Source organism: Ipomoea triloba, chromosome 4 (assembly GCF_003576645.1).
Source record: "Ipomoea triloba cultivar NCNSP0323 chromosome 4, ASM357664v1".
Taxonomy (NCBI): Eukaryota; Viridiplantae; Streptophyta; class Magnoliopsida; order Solanales; family Convolvulaceae; genus Ipomoea; species Ipomoea triloba.
The window spans coordinates 26,932,558-26,949,851 of record NC_044919.1 but is presented as its reverse complement, the minus strand read 5'-3'; the positions used below and the strand labels follow the sequence as shown (position 1 = coordinate 26,949,851).

Here is a 17,294-nt window from a genome sequence, read left to right as displayed (position 1 = left end):
CATTCTCACATGCATGATCACAAAATTTGATTTTGTATTCTGAAAATATCTTTGATTTAACTTAGCACATTAGTCTGGACTTATCATGTACCCTTTTTCAAGTTGTTAGATACTTGCATTTGGTGGACTATTTTCAGCAGTTCCATTTTAATGTTTTCACTTTTAAATCCTCATCTTGAATATTTCCATGTTCCTTGAAGGTTATAATTATATATTGTGAATTCTGTGCTTCATCATAACTTATTAAAAAAGTTTTTTATTGGAAAGCTCATCATTGAAGATATGTCCTTGTATTATCATTGCTAATTAGAGTGGAGATGATCTTCTACAATTCTTGCTAATATTCTAAGGAGTTGTGCACAATTTTTGGCTGTTTTCATCCATTTCCCCTCTCATTTCTGTGGCTCTAAAATTTGAAGTTAAAACTTGGTATTTATTTCCTATGTGTTAATTGTGGTGTCTGTATTAGGTAGTTTATTTAATTTAAATCTGTAATCTTACAAGACATGTCCTTAATTATTTTAACAGCCAGTCTGGCAGTAATTAAGCAGATGACATGACTAGGAAGATGTTAATTTATTTAGGAAAAGGCAATCCTTGAAATCTGCTTGAGTTTATTTAAGTGCAGTCTGCAGCAACAAGTTGATTCTTAGTTGAACCAGAATCTGAATTCCAAATCTTAGAGCTCTTTCTGTAGCAGATAATGAAAACAGCCTACTGAACTACTCTGGAGATGAGATGATCTCCAACAGGAGTTTAGTCTCTCCATATTGGGGGAATCTGGAAAGGATACCCTTGCATTCAAATCTGGCTCTTCCTTGCCCTACAGATTTTGCATCGGCTGAAATCTTGTGTGGGGTATTTATGGGTATCGTAATTGTTAATTGTAGTTTGTTTATTTGTTGACAGCAGGAACATGTGGTAAAAGCTATTTATGGCTAACATATATTGCATGTTTCTTTTATTTATTTCACGTACTCCTTAAAGATGAGATGAGATGCATTTGCTACTATGTGCCAAATCTGGATGCAGCTCCACCAGATACTGTGTTACTTTAATTTTGGTTTTTTTTTTTTTTTATATGGTATATTTACACTTTAACCGTACCACTTGGATTTTATATGCAAGAGCAGGCTCGTCAGAAGGCGCATACCTTAGCTAAAGAATTGAGTGAAAAAGGGCATGCAGGTGCACAATATGAAAATGAAGGATGGATGCTCACGGCAGAGCTCAAGAATCTATAATCTATATTCCGTGTAAGGTTTGTGGTCTTGCTTCATGCTCTAATTTGTTGCAACACACTTTTCAGATTTGTTTTACAAAGACTGTGTTTAATTGGTATCTTTTCTTTAATTTTAGTAGAGTTAATTCCAAAAATGGTCCTCCGACTATTGACTTTTACCAATTTTAGTCATCGACTTTTAATTTTACCAAAGTTGGTCCCTTAACTATTGATTTTGTACCAGTTTTGGTCCTTCTGTTAAATCAATGTTAAATAGGTGTTAAAATTGAGGACAAAAATGTCAAATCAAATATTTTAACCTTTATTCTTCACTTTGTTTCCCCTTTTCTACCATTTTTGCTATCAAATAAAAAAAAAATACCTAATACAACAATAAAATATACAATAACACTCCACATCCAGTTAGAGAATTTACAAAAAAAAAAAAAAAAATATTACGGAGTATATATTAACATTGCAGTAAACAAAAAAAAAACAAAAAAAAAATTTATTTACTTGAAACAATTTAACATAAAATGTAAAAATAAATATATTAACTCACATTGTTCCCTATATAATCTTGCGATGGAGGAGGTGAAACAAAGTGAAGAAGAAAGGTTAAAATATTTTATTTGACATTTTTGCCCTCAATTTTAACACCTATTTAACATTGATTTAACGGAAGGACCAAAATTGGTACAAAATTAATAGTTAAGGGACCAACTTTAGTAAAATTAAAAGTCGAGGACTAAAATTGGTAAAAGTCAATGGTCGAAGGACTATTTATGGAATTAACTCATTTTAGTATATATAATAGAGTTCTACTAATTGGTATTCACGTCACTTCCTTAAGCGCGACCTAAAGCTATTTTGAGAAACGCAGCAACATCAGCCGATCGGCGGCTGCAGGTATTCATTTGTGTCATCACACCAAGGACTCCAGCTAGACTTCCAACGCTACCTCCTTGAGGAGGCCGGAAGGCCTTCACTACTCCGAACCACAACCAGGCCAGGGCTTCTCCGACTTGTGATATACTAAGTCAAGAAGGTATACAAGTTTTTCACACAGTACACCCTTGAAATGTGTTACTCCCTCCGTCCCTAATTGTTTGTCTCATTTACTTTTTGCACAGTTTTTAATACAACATAACAAATGATATTAACCTTTCAATTTTGCCCTTCAAAAGTAAGTGTCATTTGTACAAAGTACAATTGTACTTACCTCATTAATGGTCTAAAAAGTTGAAAAGTCAAAATGGTAAATTGGGAAATGTAGAATGATAATTATGTCCAATTTTAAAAAGAGGACACTATTTTGGGACAAACTAAAAAGAAAAGTAAGACATGTAAAATGAGACGGAGGGAGTATATTGTACGTGGTACCTGAATATGGAAAACTGTAGTTCAACTTCACGGATATCAGTAAGGTTTAGTCGTTTGATAGGTGGATATGGGATGGGAGGTGTATCAGTCCCATGCTAGTTTTGTTACGTTAATTTTGTCTAAATTACCCAATGTAACTCATAAAATTCATTTATTTGATACATCACTAAACTAAGTGTATCAGTTGTTTGAAGTGTGGAAGTTACGAGGTGTTTGGTTGGAGGGAATGAATTAGGTGGAAAAAGAATCCTAATTCCATAGGAAAAGAATAATGTGGAATAAAGTGGGAGTTTAAATTCCAGTTTTTTATTGGCAAGAATAAAATTATTGGAATTTCAATTTCAATATTTGGTATACATGAAATTGAAAGGGAATAAGTAATATAAAGTCCAAAATATTCATTGTTATTGTTGTCAGATACCAATTTAAAGTTAACAAAAAGGTAGGGGTAATTTTGCCTCAAGATTATCTTTTTTCATCCTGAAATCCATGGAATTAAAATCGCAGGGGGACCATGGGATTCTAATTCCATGAAAATGAGGGAATTGCAATTCCACGCGGAATTGCAATTCCCTCCAACCAAACGAAGGAATTTAGTTGCCTTCGAAATTAGGTGGAAATAAAGTGGGAATGGAATTATAATTCCCTCCAACCAAACGCCCTGCTAGCTCGTCATCTTCTAGTCCTTTACCATTTTAGCTTTTCTATGTGCTTTACTGCTTTTTACATCCCTGAAATTCCATGTGTATTACACCAATTGTTGTACCATGGTTCAAAAATTATTTACAATTAACACATTCTATAATTAACACATTCTATACTTATAATTAGTAATTCCTATACCTATAAACAATGGTAATTACATACATATAAATTACACATTCTATAATTAACACATTCTATACTTGTCGTTAGTAATTTCTATAGCTATAAACAATGGTAATTACATACATATGAATTATTAATACATATAAATTATCCAAAGGTCAAGGGTTCGATCCTTGGCTTTGGGTATGGAGCAGCCTTAAATCTCCAAGTCAGCTATCCGACCCAATAGAGGTGCCTACAATTCAGCGAGGGGTTAGTCACTGTGTCCGACGGTGAAAACCTTAGGTTACACCATTACATTCTATACTTATAATTAGTAATTTCTATACCTATAAACAATGGCAATTACATACATATAAATTACACATTCTATAACGAGCGTTAGTAATTTCTATAGCTATATAAACAAGGGTAATTACATACATATAAATTATTAACTACATGTTCACACATCTCATACAAAATGTGTCAACTTTCAAACCAAAATTATTAAACACAACACCAAACAATAAAAAAGTAAAAACGCCTTACTATTATAGATATAGAACTAATAAATAAAAGACAGTACTATAGACAACTGAAATCAAAGAATGACTCAGAATTACAATGAAAATAGGAAAAAACTCAAAAACTAGCCCAGAGGTAAACCTAAAATAACAAAAAAGTTGGACTGAAATTGGTTGGGTCCTCTATTACAAGGAACCCTCCAAAAAATGGCGTATGCCACTATTTGCGACGAACACACGGTATTCTTTAGTAAAAGGCGAAAGAATAGTTCGCTTTGTGTTCAACGCGTGGCTGCGTGATTTCAGAAGGCTTAGAATTGCCAAATATATAGAAGCCCAAAGCTGAGAGTTCTTTATGATTCTTCGATGTGGGATGGGTTACCCGGTTTTGACCATGCCCAAAACCAAGTAATCCCTCTAATTGCCACATATATTAATTGATTATTAAAGGTTTGTTTTGCCAATCTCTTTAATTTCTGCTAATCCATTGAGTCACAGGACATTGGCATTAAGTTGTAATTAAGAACAAAGAAAATCAGTTTCCCTTAGAGCATGGAAGAAACTAGAAAGAAGAAACAAGCAGGTGGCAAAGAGTAAAAACAAGAATTGCAGTGAAACATGCCTATGAAATCAAGAATCTTGATGTTGTGCTTCTGGTGGAAGGCGAGAGAAGTCATAATAGCCAAGCCTTTTTTTCTTCACGTACTTTGATCCATTGAAGATTGCAGGAAACAATCCCATTTTCCCATCAGATTGAGTCGAGTTCTTTTGGTTCATCTGCTGTTCATCGCTCTGTTTAACATCATCCTCATACACGAGGCGCATCCCAAAACCTGTGAGTAACAAGTGACCTCTGCTGAAACGATCAGCAGAAACCTCAATTTGGCACCATTCATTAGGGCTGTGAACCATTTTATTGTATACCCACCAGAAACTATCAAATGACACATAGGCCAGGCAAGTGTGCTCAGAGTCCACATTCTCATCACTCCCTATAGACCCAATAGTTGTTGCATGACTTAACTTCCTACCACCATGAGTTCTGAAACTGAACAGGACTCGAATTCCATGAGTTTTGTTCAGATAATTACTACTCCCAGATAATGAAGTCGATGTCAAGTCAGAAACAACACAGACTGCAAATCCCATGAATTTGTTATTATACCAATTTTGAGGCAGGTTCACTGCAATTGAAGGCCCCAAGTTCTTATAGGTAAACCACTCAGGAATCTCGATTCCAGGAAGACAGATACTGAAATTGTCATCAACTACAGATAGTCCCTGTGTCATAAAAATCATATCACTTACTATTAGTTCGTGTACGTGGAGGAACTCAAAAGCATTATGTTAATGATATAATGTAGTTAGTTACCTTGAGCAGGTGTTGCCATAATGCATCAACCATGTGACTGTCACGTTGATCCTGAAATAGTCGGGCACATTTAGTGAACGAAACACGGAACAACTTTGGGTATTTAGTCAATAAATCTAAGTTGCTCTTCAAGGCCGTGCATTCATCTGCATAAACCTCTGTTATACTTGATGGAAGATCTGGCAAAGTTTCAAGCTTTTGGCATCCAACTAGCTCAAGGACCTTAAGCCGAGTGAGCTGAGCAATGATTTCAGCTGGGATACTAACAAACTTGTTTTTGCCAAGATTCAATTCTTCCAAAGTGGACAAGACTCCGAGATCACAAGGAACGCCTCCATCTAACATACTACAATCACTAAGATCTAGTTTTTTCAATGAAGATAAACCAGATAGAGAAAGAAAGGGTGAAGCTTTGGTATCTTGAAAAGTTCCTGACAATAGCCAAGAAAGGAAGGATGAACACCATGACTGAGAAGCTAGAGGTTTACACCCACGGAACGATAAGGTCTTAAGGTTCTTTAGAAGTGAAATGGAGGATGGTGGTTTCTGGATGGCTGTGCCATCACAGTAGAGCACTTCTAAACAGTCCATTTGTCCCAATTCATCTGGTAGTTTGTCAAACTGGGAACAGCCAGATAGAACGAGAGTTTTGAGACCTTTCAATCTGCAAATGCTACTTGGAAGACTTGCAAGATTCTTGCAATAGCTTAGATTTATTATGCTAAGGTGTGTGAGGAAATCAATAGATGAAGGCAGCTCTCTTAAAGCAGTAGCTTCAGCATATACTTCCAACAAGCAAGCCATATGTCCTGCAATTTCAGGAAAAGTTTGGAGTTTTAAACAGCCCGACAGGATTAGCATCTTGAGCTTTTCTAAATGAATGCTCTTTGGGAGCCTCTTTAGATTTATACAGTGCTTTAGGTTCAATAAAACTAGGTTCTTGAGAAATCCAACAGAAGCATGGATCTCCACCAAACTCGTACACTCTTCAAGAATCAACCTTTCGAGATTTGGGATTCCTGTGAAATCTGGAGTTCTAATCAGTTTCTGGGAGTAGCTAAGATTGATGAATTTCAAATTGTCCAAAACCTGTAGGAGTGAAATATAAAAGAGAAATAAGAATCCCTCATGATATGATTGAATGAAACAGTCTGAAAGAAAAATGGACATAAATAACGAATTATCAGATAAACCTTCAAGCCTTTCCAAAGTTGTATGACACGACTATATTGCATTTTAAGACCAACAAGCTTTTCTCCTTGGAAACTAGCAGGCAAACATTTTGAAGGATATCCATGCCAATCGAGCCACCTTAACTCGCAGGGTAAAAAACTGGGAACTTGAGAAGCATTTGCATTGTGAATTTTGAGTAGCCTGAGCTTGGTCATGTGTGTGAAGGCTTCACTACTAATTTTCACATCTGTTGCAGCCCTGAAGTTCAATGCTACACCTTCAATCTTATCAGTACCCTGACAATCCAAAGTAAAAAAAACTTCCTAAAAGTGAACTGTATACCTGAAAATAAAGGTTGCATAATCTTTAGAAGAATACTTACCTTGTTTCCCGTTAGTAGTTCAGAAATATCTTGGGATAGCCACAACCTGCTATACCTTCTCAGGTCATCTGAAGCTTCTCGTCGAACAATATGCCAGCCCATTTCTTGTATCAATTGATGCATCAAAATGCGACCTTTTGAAAAAGTTATCAAACATTTCTCTATGAGAACCTTTATACCAATGACAGAGTGGAATTTGAAACTGTCAAGTATTCTTGTCATAGATGCTTTCTTCTTCCCTTTAAAAAAGCATGCAATATCTAAGAATATCTTTTGATCAATTTTGTTGAGACCATGGAAACTTACTTTAAGTTTCTCCAAAATTTCATCTTCCGGGATTTCCTTAAGTCGGTCCACTTCACTTCTCCACTCAGCAATATCTCGGCCATACAGGAAGGAACCCAAAACTTTAAGGGCTAAAGGAAGGCCGCCAGCATGGCGAACCACTTGAATTGCGAGCTTCTCTAATTCCTTGGTAGGCTTTGTTTTCTTAAAGGCATACTGCCTAAAGAGTTGAGAGCCTTCATCTTCATCTAGCAGACTCATCGTATACATTCTATCAACATCATGCCTAACAAGCAAGTGTTTATTCTTAGTTGTTATAACGATTCTGCTTCCTTTACCAAACCAATCACGGTTTCCAGCCAAGGACTCCAATTGATCAATGTGGTCAACATCATCAAGAACAATAAGCACTCTTTTACCGCGCAGCCTTCGCCTTATCTTGTTGGTTCCTTCAAAGACATTGTTTATTTTCAAATCTTTCATGGAAAGAATCTCAGAGAGAAGTGTCTGTTGTAGGCGCTCTAGACCATGTTTTGCTGACTGCTCTCTGACTTCATGAATAAAACTAGCACCTTCAAATTTACTCGAGTTCTTGTCATAAACAGCTCTGGCAATAGTTGTCTTTCCTATGCCGCTCATCCCACATATTCCAACAAAACGGACATCGCTAGACCCCAACCCTATCAATGAATATAGTTTCTGCATACGAGACTCCATTCCAACGAGATTTGGAGCATCACTAGTCCCTGTCAGGCCCAATTTATCCATGATATCTTCAATAATTCGTTGGATGCACTTAGCTTCATGCCTATATATATATAACAAACAGTAAGTGCAACTCGTAAAAGAGGCAAAACATGCTTTTCCCAGTCTGATGGCTTGGCATTTCCAACTATACAAAATAATGAAGCCTAAAAAAACAATTAATTCCTTTGATATGCCTATGCACGCTCTTTTCAAGAATGTAGTGAAGAGTATAATTCATTAATTCGGGTTTGCTTTACTCTTGTCATGCTTGAAACCTTCCAGTTCATGCTCAATATCATTGCATCGTTGCGTAAGGAGTTAGGCTTATAAAGAGCAATAAAATCAGAGGAAATAAAAGCAACAACGCAATTGACATCAAATAAGAAACAGCACAACCAAGAATCGGAGGAAGGCAACATGAAAAGAGATAGCAGTAGCAATTCAACAATTCACAAAATCAGTGCAACCACAAACCGCTACCCAACTGCGGCCGCAGGCTATCGTTTCTCATTGCAACGCTCGACTTTGAAGAAGAAGAAGAAGATGATGATGATGAAGAAGAAGCAAGATAGTAATATTAGATATCTTTCCCGCTTTCCTCTCCACAAAACCCCAGCCTCAAGCTTCTCAAAAATTCAAAAGTCGTCTTCTTCTGTGTAAAATTGTGTGTAAAGCTGAAAGCTCTATGATCATAGCAGTTAGTGTTAAATGATTTTATATAACTTAGTGGCTGCTAAATATCAACTCATTTATATTTTGAAATTTAAAATTGGCATAGAAGTACTACCTCAGTCCCTCTTACGAGGTGAGGTGCAAGGCAGCTTAATTAAGGTGGTTTTTTTTTTTTTTAAATATTAATGATTCTTTATAAGATAGTATTCTTACTACCTACCTAGAATTATCAACTAGATAGAGAGTAATATATTCATTTGTGGGGAAAAAAGAGAGTAAATTTTTAGTGTTACTTTAAAATTGATAATTTACTACTAAATTGTAAAATATTTGATAGAGTAAAATACGGTATATGAATAAAATACTTTGTATTAATGAATAAGGTCGGGTACAAGGTGAATACCCTAACGAGTCCGGTCAACGTCAGGGACGGAGCCAGAAATTTCTTCTAGCGGGGGCGAAGTATTAAAATAAAATAGATAGTTAAAAAAAATTGCTTAAGAAATATAATCATAAATATTGTTGAATATGTGCGATAAATAAAACACATCAAAATTTTATAAAAATATTCAAAACAAAATATGAAACATAATTAATTTGATAAATTAATTCAAATAGAAAACACATTATAAATTATGTATCTCATTATTAATATTAAAAAATTATATATATAAATTACAGCATTACCATCTTGTCTAGCTAATCCATTGTCTATAATATCTGTTTTTATATATTTATATCTAAAACATGGCCTATATACATATATACATACAAGGCTATATATGGGTGGGGATGGGTTGAGTGGGGGCAGCAGCCCCCACTACCCCCACAGTGGCTCCGTCACTGGTCAACATGACAGTGGGTTAGATGTTCCTAGTCTCTTTGATTATTATCTAAAAGAAACCGCCAGAAGTCCTTTACCTTGCATTAAATGCGCTATTTATAGGTGACATAGGAGACAGGTGCCTGGCTAGCGGCATGACGTACGCGTGGCACGCATGCACCGGTCTGCAGGCCGGTCCTATGCTTATAGGCCAAGTGTCTCCAATGACAGTACGCAGCTTCCCAAGGTAAGCGCTTCAATGGAGGCCGGACTACCCAGCCACCAAGAGCTCCTCGGCGGGGAATTCTAAGGGCTCAGACGCCACCGACCAATTAAGGTCGGCCACACGTCCCCGACCGATCAGTACAAACAGACCGGTGAACGAGGGGCGGTCCACGAGTACAGACCGGTAGTTAAAGTAGACCGGAAAAGTAGATCGGGGAATTACCCCTATCAATATTACTATAAATGCCAACAGAAAATTAAAAATCGATCAAACTTGAATTAATTGGCTTATACATTTGATATCAATAAGAAAAAAATAATTGATACGGAGTATTATTTATGGTAACATTGAGATATGTCATACAATTTATATTAAAATCTCTATAACATAATATATGCAATATAATAAGCATAAATATTCATTTGATCGAAGAAAACAATCGATTTTCTTTTTATGAAATAAAATTTAATAAAAAAAAACATATTGAATTTCAAAAATAAATTTCATTTGTGTGTGGGGTGGGGGGGGGGGGGGNGGGGGGGGGGGGGTTTAGAGTTGAAGATTTACCCATTTTCAGTGTTGTTCAGATCCCAACCGGACAAATTGGATACATCCTCCAGCACTTTCCTCCATTTCTTCACCTTTTCTCCTTCTTTCTCAAACCTCTTCTCGTGTCCTTCAAAGGCTTCTCCATACTTTCCCTTTTGTTTCCTCACCGTCGAAGGATCCACGCCATAGAAAATGGGAACAACCATCTGACCTTTCACCTCCATACACTCCATAATTTTCACCAGTTCCTCCAAACACCATGTCGAATCAGCATAGTTCTCGGAGAAGACGACCACCGCCATGGACGATTCTTCGATTGCCTTCTCAAGCGCGGGCGAGATGGACTTTCCCCTTTCCAGCTTCTCGTCGTCTTTGAAAGTGTAAATTCCTCTTTGTTGCATGGCACTGTAGAGATGGTCGACGAAATTCTTGCGAACGTCTTCTCCTCTGAAACTCAAAAAAACATCATAGGAGGAACCACATGAAGAAGACGCAAAAGAAGGTTGTTCCATTGCAATGGTGAGGAAATTAAGCTATGGCCGCAAAACTGGATCTGCAGTACGCAACTCAATGCACTGTGCGCAATAACTAATTAATGTGATGATGATTCTTAATATAATCGAGCTAAAACAATATAATATTATTGTATCCGCACAAAAACTAATTAAAATAAATAGATAAAAGTAATCACCGGCCTGAATTTTTTAGGGCATGATTAGAGTTGTTAAGAAACAAAGAATCCATCAAAGTTGACTGTATACAAAGTTGCGCTGCATTATTATATTTCACCAATTTTATAAAGGGGTATTGTTTTGCTCAAATTCATGGATGACAATAAGTTGCTAAGATTTTGGCTGAAGTAGAGTATGTAAGGTAATGTTATATAATTTTTTTTTTTATTTGAGTAACGGTAAGAATGTTATCAGAGAGTATTTGTGTGTGAGTAAAGTGATAAACAGAGACAAATAATTGTATTGCTAAGAGTCTAATCGAGTAAAAGATTGAGCTCCTCCCCGGCTTATTACAGGGGCCTTGCTTTTATAATGGACAATGACTACTAAGTATAACGGTTATAATAATGAGAACAACAATCTTCTAATAATTGTGATGCGCTCTCCTTTATAAGTGCGTTAGCTCTCCATAACGTACAACTGCTCTTTAATGATGCGGTGCTCTAGTAAGTGCATAGACTCTATACTTAGTGCAACCGCTCTACCCGTGCTCTATTTAACTTCTAAGGCTGTCCTCAACCCTGCCAATCTCTACATTTCTAATCTATGTGGCAAGAGAGAGTTTTTATTTATTTATTATTATTTAATGCCATGTGTCTTGCAGTAGGAGAGAGAAATTGCTAAATTAGCAAGAGGAGAGAGAATGAAAAAGTGGGAGAAAAAACATGGTAAATTTGATTTGTGTACTTTTTTATCTTTTTTATTTCCTACTAGTATTTTCGCCCGTGCGTTGCACGGAATGAATTCGTTATAATATTTTAAGAATATTTGGATCGATATACAATTATATAAATTATAACATCGAATATTATATAGCGCAATTGATGAAATTGGTTGGATCGATTATGCTTTATGATGTTTTCCCTGCTTGAATTAGAACAAATAATTGTCCAATTACCCGTACGATGCACGGATACACTTTTTTTTTATTATATATTGAGATAATAAAAATAAATACGAAATTATAAAAAATTCTAATATTGAACGTGTACATTTATTTGATTATAAGATTAATGCAAAAGCATTACTCAATTAATTGAATAATATATGACTTGTTTATCTACAATTATCTTAAAAAGATTTATAAGTAATATGACTTATGTAATTATATTATTACTAAAATAAATATGAGAAATAATTTAATTATAATTATTATAAAAATAAATTCAACAACTAATGTTTAGCTTAATTACCATAATAATTATTAGGCAATTATTAATGTTTAGCTTAATTACCATAATAATTATTAGGCAATTATTATTGTTTAGCTTAATTACCATAATAATTATTAGGCAATTATTATTAGTCAATTACACTAATATATGTGCAATTATACTTTTATACTTTAAGCATATTCAGTTTCACCATATTACATTTACTTTTATCTTCCTCATTCAAATCTTTCACCATATTACATTTACTTTTATCTTCCTCATTCAAATCCATAACCATATTACATTTACTTTTATCTTCCTCATTCAAATCCATATTTGAATTACATTTACTTTTATCTTCCTCATTCAAATCCATATTTGAATTACATTTACTTTTATCTTCCTCATTCAAATCCATATTTGAATGAAATTTACTTTTATCTTCCTCATTCAAATCCATATTTGAATGAATTAATTTTGATTATTATAAAAATCTAACAACCCATGTTTAATTAATTTTTTTAAAGTTTAAATAACTTAAAGTTTTCAAAATGAAAGTATACTTATTTTTTATCAAAGTTTTAAAATAATTTTCGGTCAATTAGTAATATCATTTTCCTTTTCCGATAAATGATTTTACTTTAATTAATAGTGTTGATACATGAATATAGCAACGATAAAACCAATTAATAGATATTAGTTAATTTCCATTTTACATTTTCTTAACAAATAAGCTTTATTAATTATTTGATCAATAAAATATTTAATTAATTGACTACAAAAGTTTGTGCGGGAAAATAAAATATGAGGATTTTTCTTTTATATATAGTATAGAAGTATAGATTATGATCTTTTATATTTTAAATCAATTAGTAATATCACTTTTTCTTTTCTATTTTATCTTTTCTATTGTTTTTGAGGAAATTTCACAAATAATGATTTTATATTTTTATTTTTATTAATAGTAGTCTAGATATAGAAGTATAGATAAGTATTCGAATTATTTTTATTATTATTGGTGTAATTAATAATAATAATTAATTATTTCAAAAAAAAATAATAATAATTAATAAATTATTTTTTCTTATAAAATTACGCAGAATTTGTTTCAATTATTTCCAAAATTATATTGGTTTAATTATTCATGGAATTTGGTAAATAAAATTTTGTTACCAATTAAATTTTGTTAATTTTTTTTTACCAATTAATTAATAATATTATCTTGTGCCGAAAATATGAAGGGGAGAATTTTACTTTTATTAATAGTGTTGATACGTGAATATAAAAACGATATTACTAATTAATAGATATTAATTAATTTGCATTTTACATTTTCTTATCAAATAAACTTTATTAATTATTTGACCAATAAAATATTTAATTAATTGACTATAAAAGTTTGGGTGTGAGAAATGAAATAGGAGGATTTTACTTTTATATATAGTATAGATAATACATGTAAGTTTAATTTTGTTTAATTATTGATGTAATATGTGTACCTTTAATCTCCTTTAATTATGTCGTAATATGTGTACCACTTATTTCCTTAATTGATTAGATAAAATCTGTAGTATGGCAAGCTATATTATGGCAAGTATAAAAAAACAATTTAATAAAAGTATAATGTGTGAATTAATTTCTTAATTACTGTAATTGGAGATTTTATTCAAAAGTAACTATTAGCATAATTTTATGTGTAATAATCTGTGAATTTGAATAATTTGCATAATTGTATGGACGTAATAATTTGTGGATTAGCGTAATAATCTGTGAATTGGAACAATTATCATAATCTTTTAAATATCCTTTAATATAATGGACTTAATAGGTGTATTATCAATTTCCTTAATTGATTATATAAAAATATAAACTTTAAATAACGTACAGTATTAATTCATTTATTTCTATAATTTTTAAGATTTTATATTATTCAAAAGTAATCAAAGGAAATGCACAGGTAATTGATATTATTTGCAGTAAAAAAAATATAATCGTCATAAGAAGGAATTCTCAATGTTTAATTAACATACTAAATTTAGATGTTAAATACAGTTGGTAATTACCACGAGGTTATTTAGATGGTATGGTTATTACCTATATATATTACCAAAATAAACATATTAACTCATTAACATATGGATCAGTATTATAAAAAAATGATGAAACCTTTTAGGTCAGATATATTAGGAAAAGTATCAATTAATAAAAATATGATAGGTAGTACTAAAAAAACAAATTGGGAGGAAGCCTTTTAGGTAAGATAAAAAATTATATTAGGAAATTGATTATCAATCCTACTAATTTTTCTTAATACTATATTTGTAATTACCGTTATAAACAGATTTAATAGAAAAAATTAATTAGGAACTTATATTAAGCATTTTGAATTATTAGTATTAATATATTAGGAAATTATATTAGAAAATTATATTAAGAATTCTGAATTATTATTATTATTATTATCTTAACACAGGATTATATCAATGTATAAAATTTATATTATTATTATTCATGCAATAGATCTACTTCTTCATCTCTGATTATACCATGCCAGGAGGATTACTATTTTTATCCTATCACAAAATCATAATAATATGCAAGAGTATAAGATAAACTTTTCAAAAGAAACACAACTAAGGGATAGGAATAGCAAATAATTTTACTACAACATATTTATAACAACAACCAAACCAAATTAAAAAAGAAATACGCAGAAACTTCTCCAAAAAAATAACTTTTAGAAATAGAAAAATATGTAATTTTACCATGCTACATAATTGTAACAACAATTGAATTAGACTCTTGCACGTCATTTGCTCCTCATCCATTGCCCTTTCTGACCCAATTGCTAATACTGGTAAACACACTCAACAATCTTCATCAGTTCTTCCGCTTCGAAAACCCCAATATGTAATTCATGACCTTGAACCACGTTTACCTTTTTCCCATCCACTCACTTGTAGTCAACAAAATCTTTCTTCTGCTTCACTTGTGGGGGAGAATATAGTAGTATGCTCTTTCTCCTCTTCCTCCGCTAACCCCTATCGTTTACCCTAGATGACGCCGATGAATGTTTGCGATTTACCGGTGCCCGCGACGACACATTGGAAACCATCTTTTTAAACCGATTCAAGTTCGTCGGTGCAATTCTTGGTGCATGCACCACCGTAGCTTTCTCAGAGAAGTTAGATGGGGCTTCGTTATCGCTAGGAAACGATATATCACCGAATTGAATTACAAAAAATTTCAAAATAAATTGTTAACACGAAATCAGAAACTAAATGATGAAATAAAGGAAGAACAACAAAGCATAACCATGAAAATAAAGAAAGAAATCAAAGGATTTTCACTTACTCTTGAGTCTTGAGCTTGTCCATCGGAGTTGTGATCGGAAACGTATGAAACGAATGCCGACTTTGCCGAGTTCAGAAGTTGTGAGGGAACAATCTCTCATGCTCGGATCTTATATGAGAGAAATTGACGTTAACTTAAATCAGTTGGAATAAAATTAGGAAGAATGATAGAGGTTTTAATTTTTTTGGGTAATTGGCAATAAATTTTATGGAAATATATAAATGTTTAATTAATAAAATAATCATATATATAGTTAATTAATAAAATAACCATATATATAGTTAATTATATATGGAATAAAATTAGGAAGAATGCTACTGGAGTAGATGTTTTAATTTTCTTGGGATTATGGAAATAAATTTTATGGAAATATATATAGTTAATTAATAAAATAACCATAAAATAATTCTTAATTTCATTTTACTAAAATGCCCCTGAGTTTGGGCGGGAAAACTTGGGAGGAGTATATTATTTTAATATATAGTATAGATTATATTATTTAGTTATTATATTTATAATATAATATGCAAATTTCAAATAGTGAAGAATTTATAAATATGATGATGTGGAAGTGGGACCCATTTTAAAAAGTGAGAGAAATTTCTGGGTTAAGGATAGCCTAAGCTAATTAATCATTACTATATTTTGTTGTCTTAACTACTGCTTTGACGGGTTAGACTAAGGGTGCACGGATTAAATCTGAGATCAATATGGTTATTCAATTATCCTATCACTAGCCCACATATAGTACGTGTGGTATGTGTAATTTCAGTACCAAATTTAAATACCATTATTGCAATTATATTCTATAATTAATTAGCTACCAAATTAAAGTGAGTACTCTGTGTCCTAGTTGTTAGAAGTGGTATGTCGTGCCCGTTGGCCTTTTAGTTCCTAACCGGTGAATTGCTATGCAGTACAGAGTTAGATATAGAAATTAGATACAACAACAATATAATAGAGAAAAGGGAGCCATCATCTCATTCGAACCACTTCCATTCTACAAATAGGTTTACACATATATAATATACTAGTATTTTTTATGCACGATGCGCAAAAAAATAGGTGTCCAATATTAGTATTTTATATTAAATTTTTAAATATATTTAGATTTTAGATGTTTAAATTATAGTAAATAATAATAATAATAATGTTTATAAATTTGATATTTATATTTTAAAAAAATAATTAACTAACATATAACTCTAACATATAATGTGTATATGTTATTATTATTGAAGAATATAAGAAAATATATGGTGGATGCATGTACATAGTAACAATAGTGAAAAAGATAACGGAAGTTATAACGGTAGGGGTATATTTGTCCAAAATATTATATAGTACAACTTTTATAGCATAATGTATATAAAAATTTAATGGAAAAAACGGACATAAATGAAGGGTATAACATTCATTCACACTTATTATGTTTTTAGATATCTATAACGGTAAACATAAATAGGGACATAAATATGTCCGTTACAAGTAATACTGTCCACTAAATATTATTTATAAATTATAACACTCCCCCTTGAACATTATTTGACTACGACCTTGTTAAAAAATCGTTAGGAAAACCCTGTGGGAAAAACCTAGATAAGAAAATAGTACATGGTATATGAATGATATATTCAAATACTTTCATGCCTCGTTAAAAACTTCATTAGGAAAACCACGTGGGAAAAACCTAGTTGAAGAAAAGAGTACATGATATTTGTAAAATCATATATTGTCTTGATTGTCTCATTAAAAACCTTAACTTAAGAAAATTCTGTGGGAAAAACTTAGTTATGAAAATAAAGAGTACAACTATAAGCCTTCAGGACATAATAATCTTTAAGATTTCTAGGTTTAGACTATTTATTTATATTATTTGCATTATGT

The 17,294-nt window shown here is 32.4% G+C and overlaps 1 protein-coding gene and 1 non-coding gene across 2 annotated transcripts; both read right to left on the bottom strand.

Moving 5' to 3' along the window:
• Window positions 1-4,117: 4,117 nt before the first annotated feature.
• On the bottom strand, window positions 4,118-4,233 carry LOC116018021. The gene has a single exon (XR_004098056.1). It is a non-coding gene; the product is annotated as a U5 spliceosomal RNA (small nuclear RNA).
• Window positions 4,234-4,569: 336 nt separating this feature from the next.
• LOC116016089 (TMV resistance protein N-like) lies at window positions 4,570-10,680 on the bottom strand. The gene is made up of 5 exons (XM_031256253.1): window positions 10,187-10,680; window positions 6,867-7,959; window positions 6,505-6,780; window positions 5,312-6,400; window positions 4,570-5,220 (listed from the first exon to the last, which is right to left on the bottom strand). The coding sequence occupies exons 1-5, from the start codon at window positions 10,678-10,680 to the stop codon at window positions 4,570-4,572; spliced, it is 3,603 nt and encodes a 1,200-aa protein (XP_031112113.1).
• Between the last annotated feature and the right edge of the window lie 6,614 nt (window positions 10,681-17,294).

What these genes read in the sequence shown, in the direction of transcription:
- LOC116016089 (XM_031256253.1), bottom strand. Translation starts at nt 10,680, where the DNA reads ATGGAACAACCTTCTTTTGCGTCTTCTTCATGTGGTTCCTCCTATGAT. An exon ending in CTGAACAACACTGAAAATGG is followed by an intron (nt 7,960 to 10,186) that starts GTAAATCTTCAA and finishes ATATATATATAG; the next exon opens with GCATGAAGCTAAGTGCATCC. An exon ending in AACTTTGGAAAGGCTTGAAG is followed by an intron (nt 6,401 to 6,504) that starts GTTTATCTGATA and finishes TCACTCCTACAG; the next exon opens with GTTTTGGACAATTTGAAATT.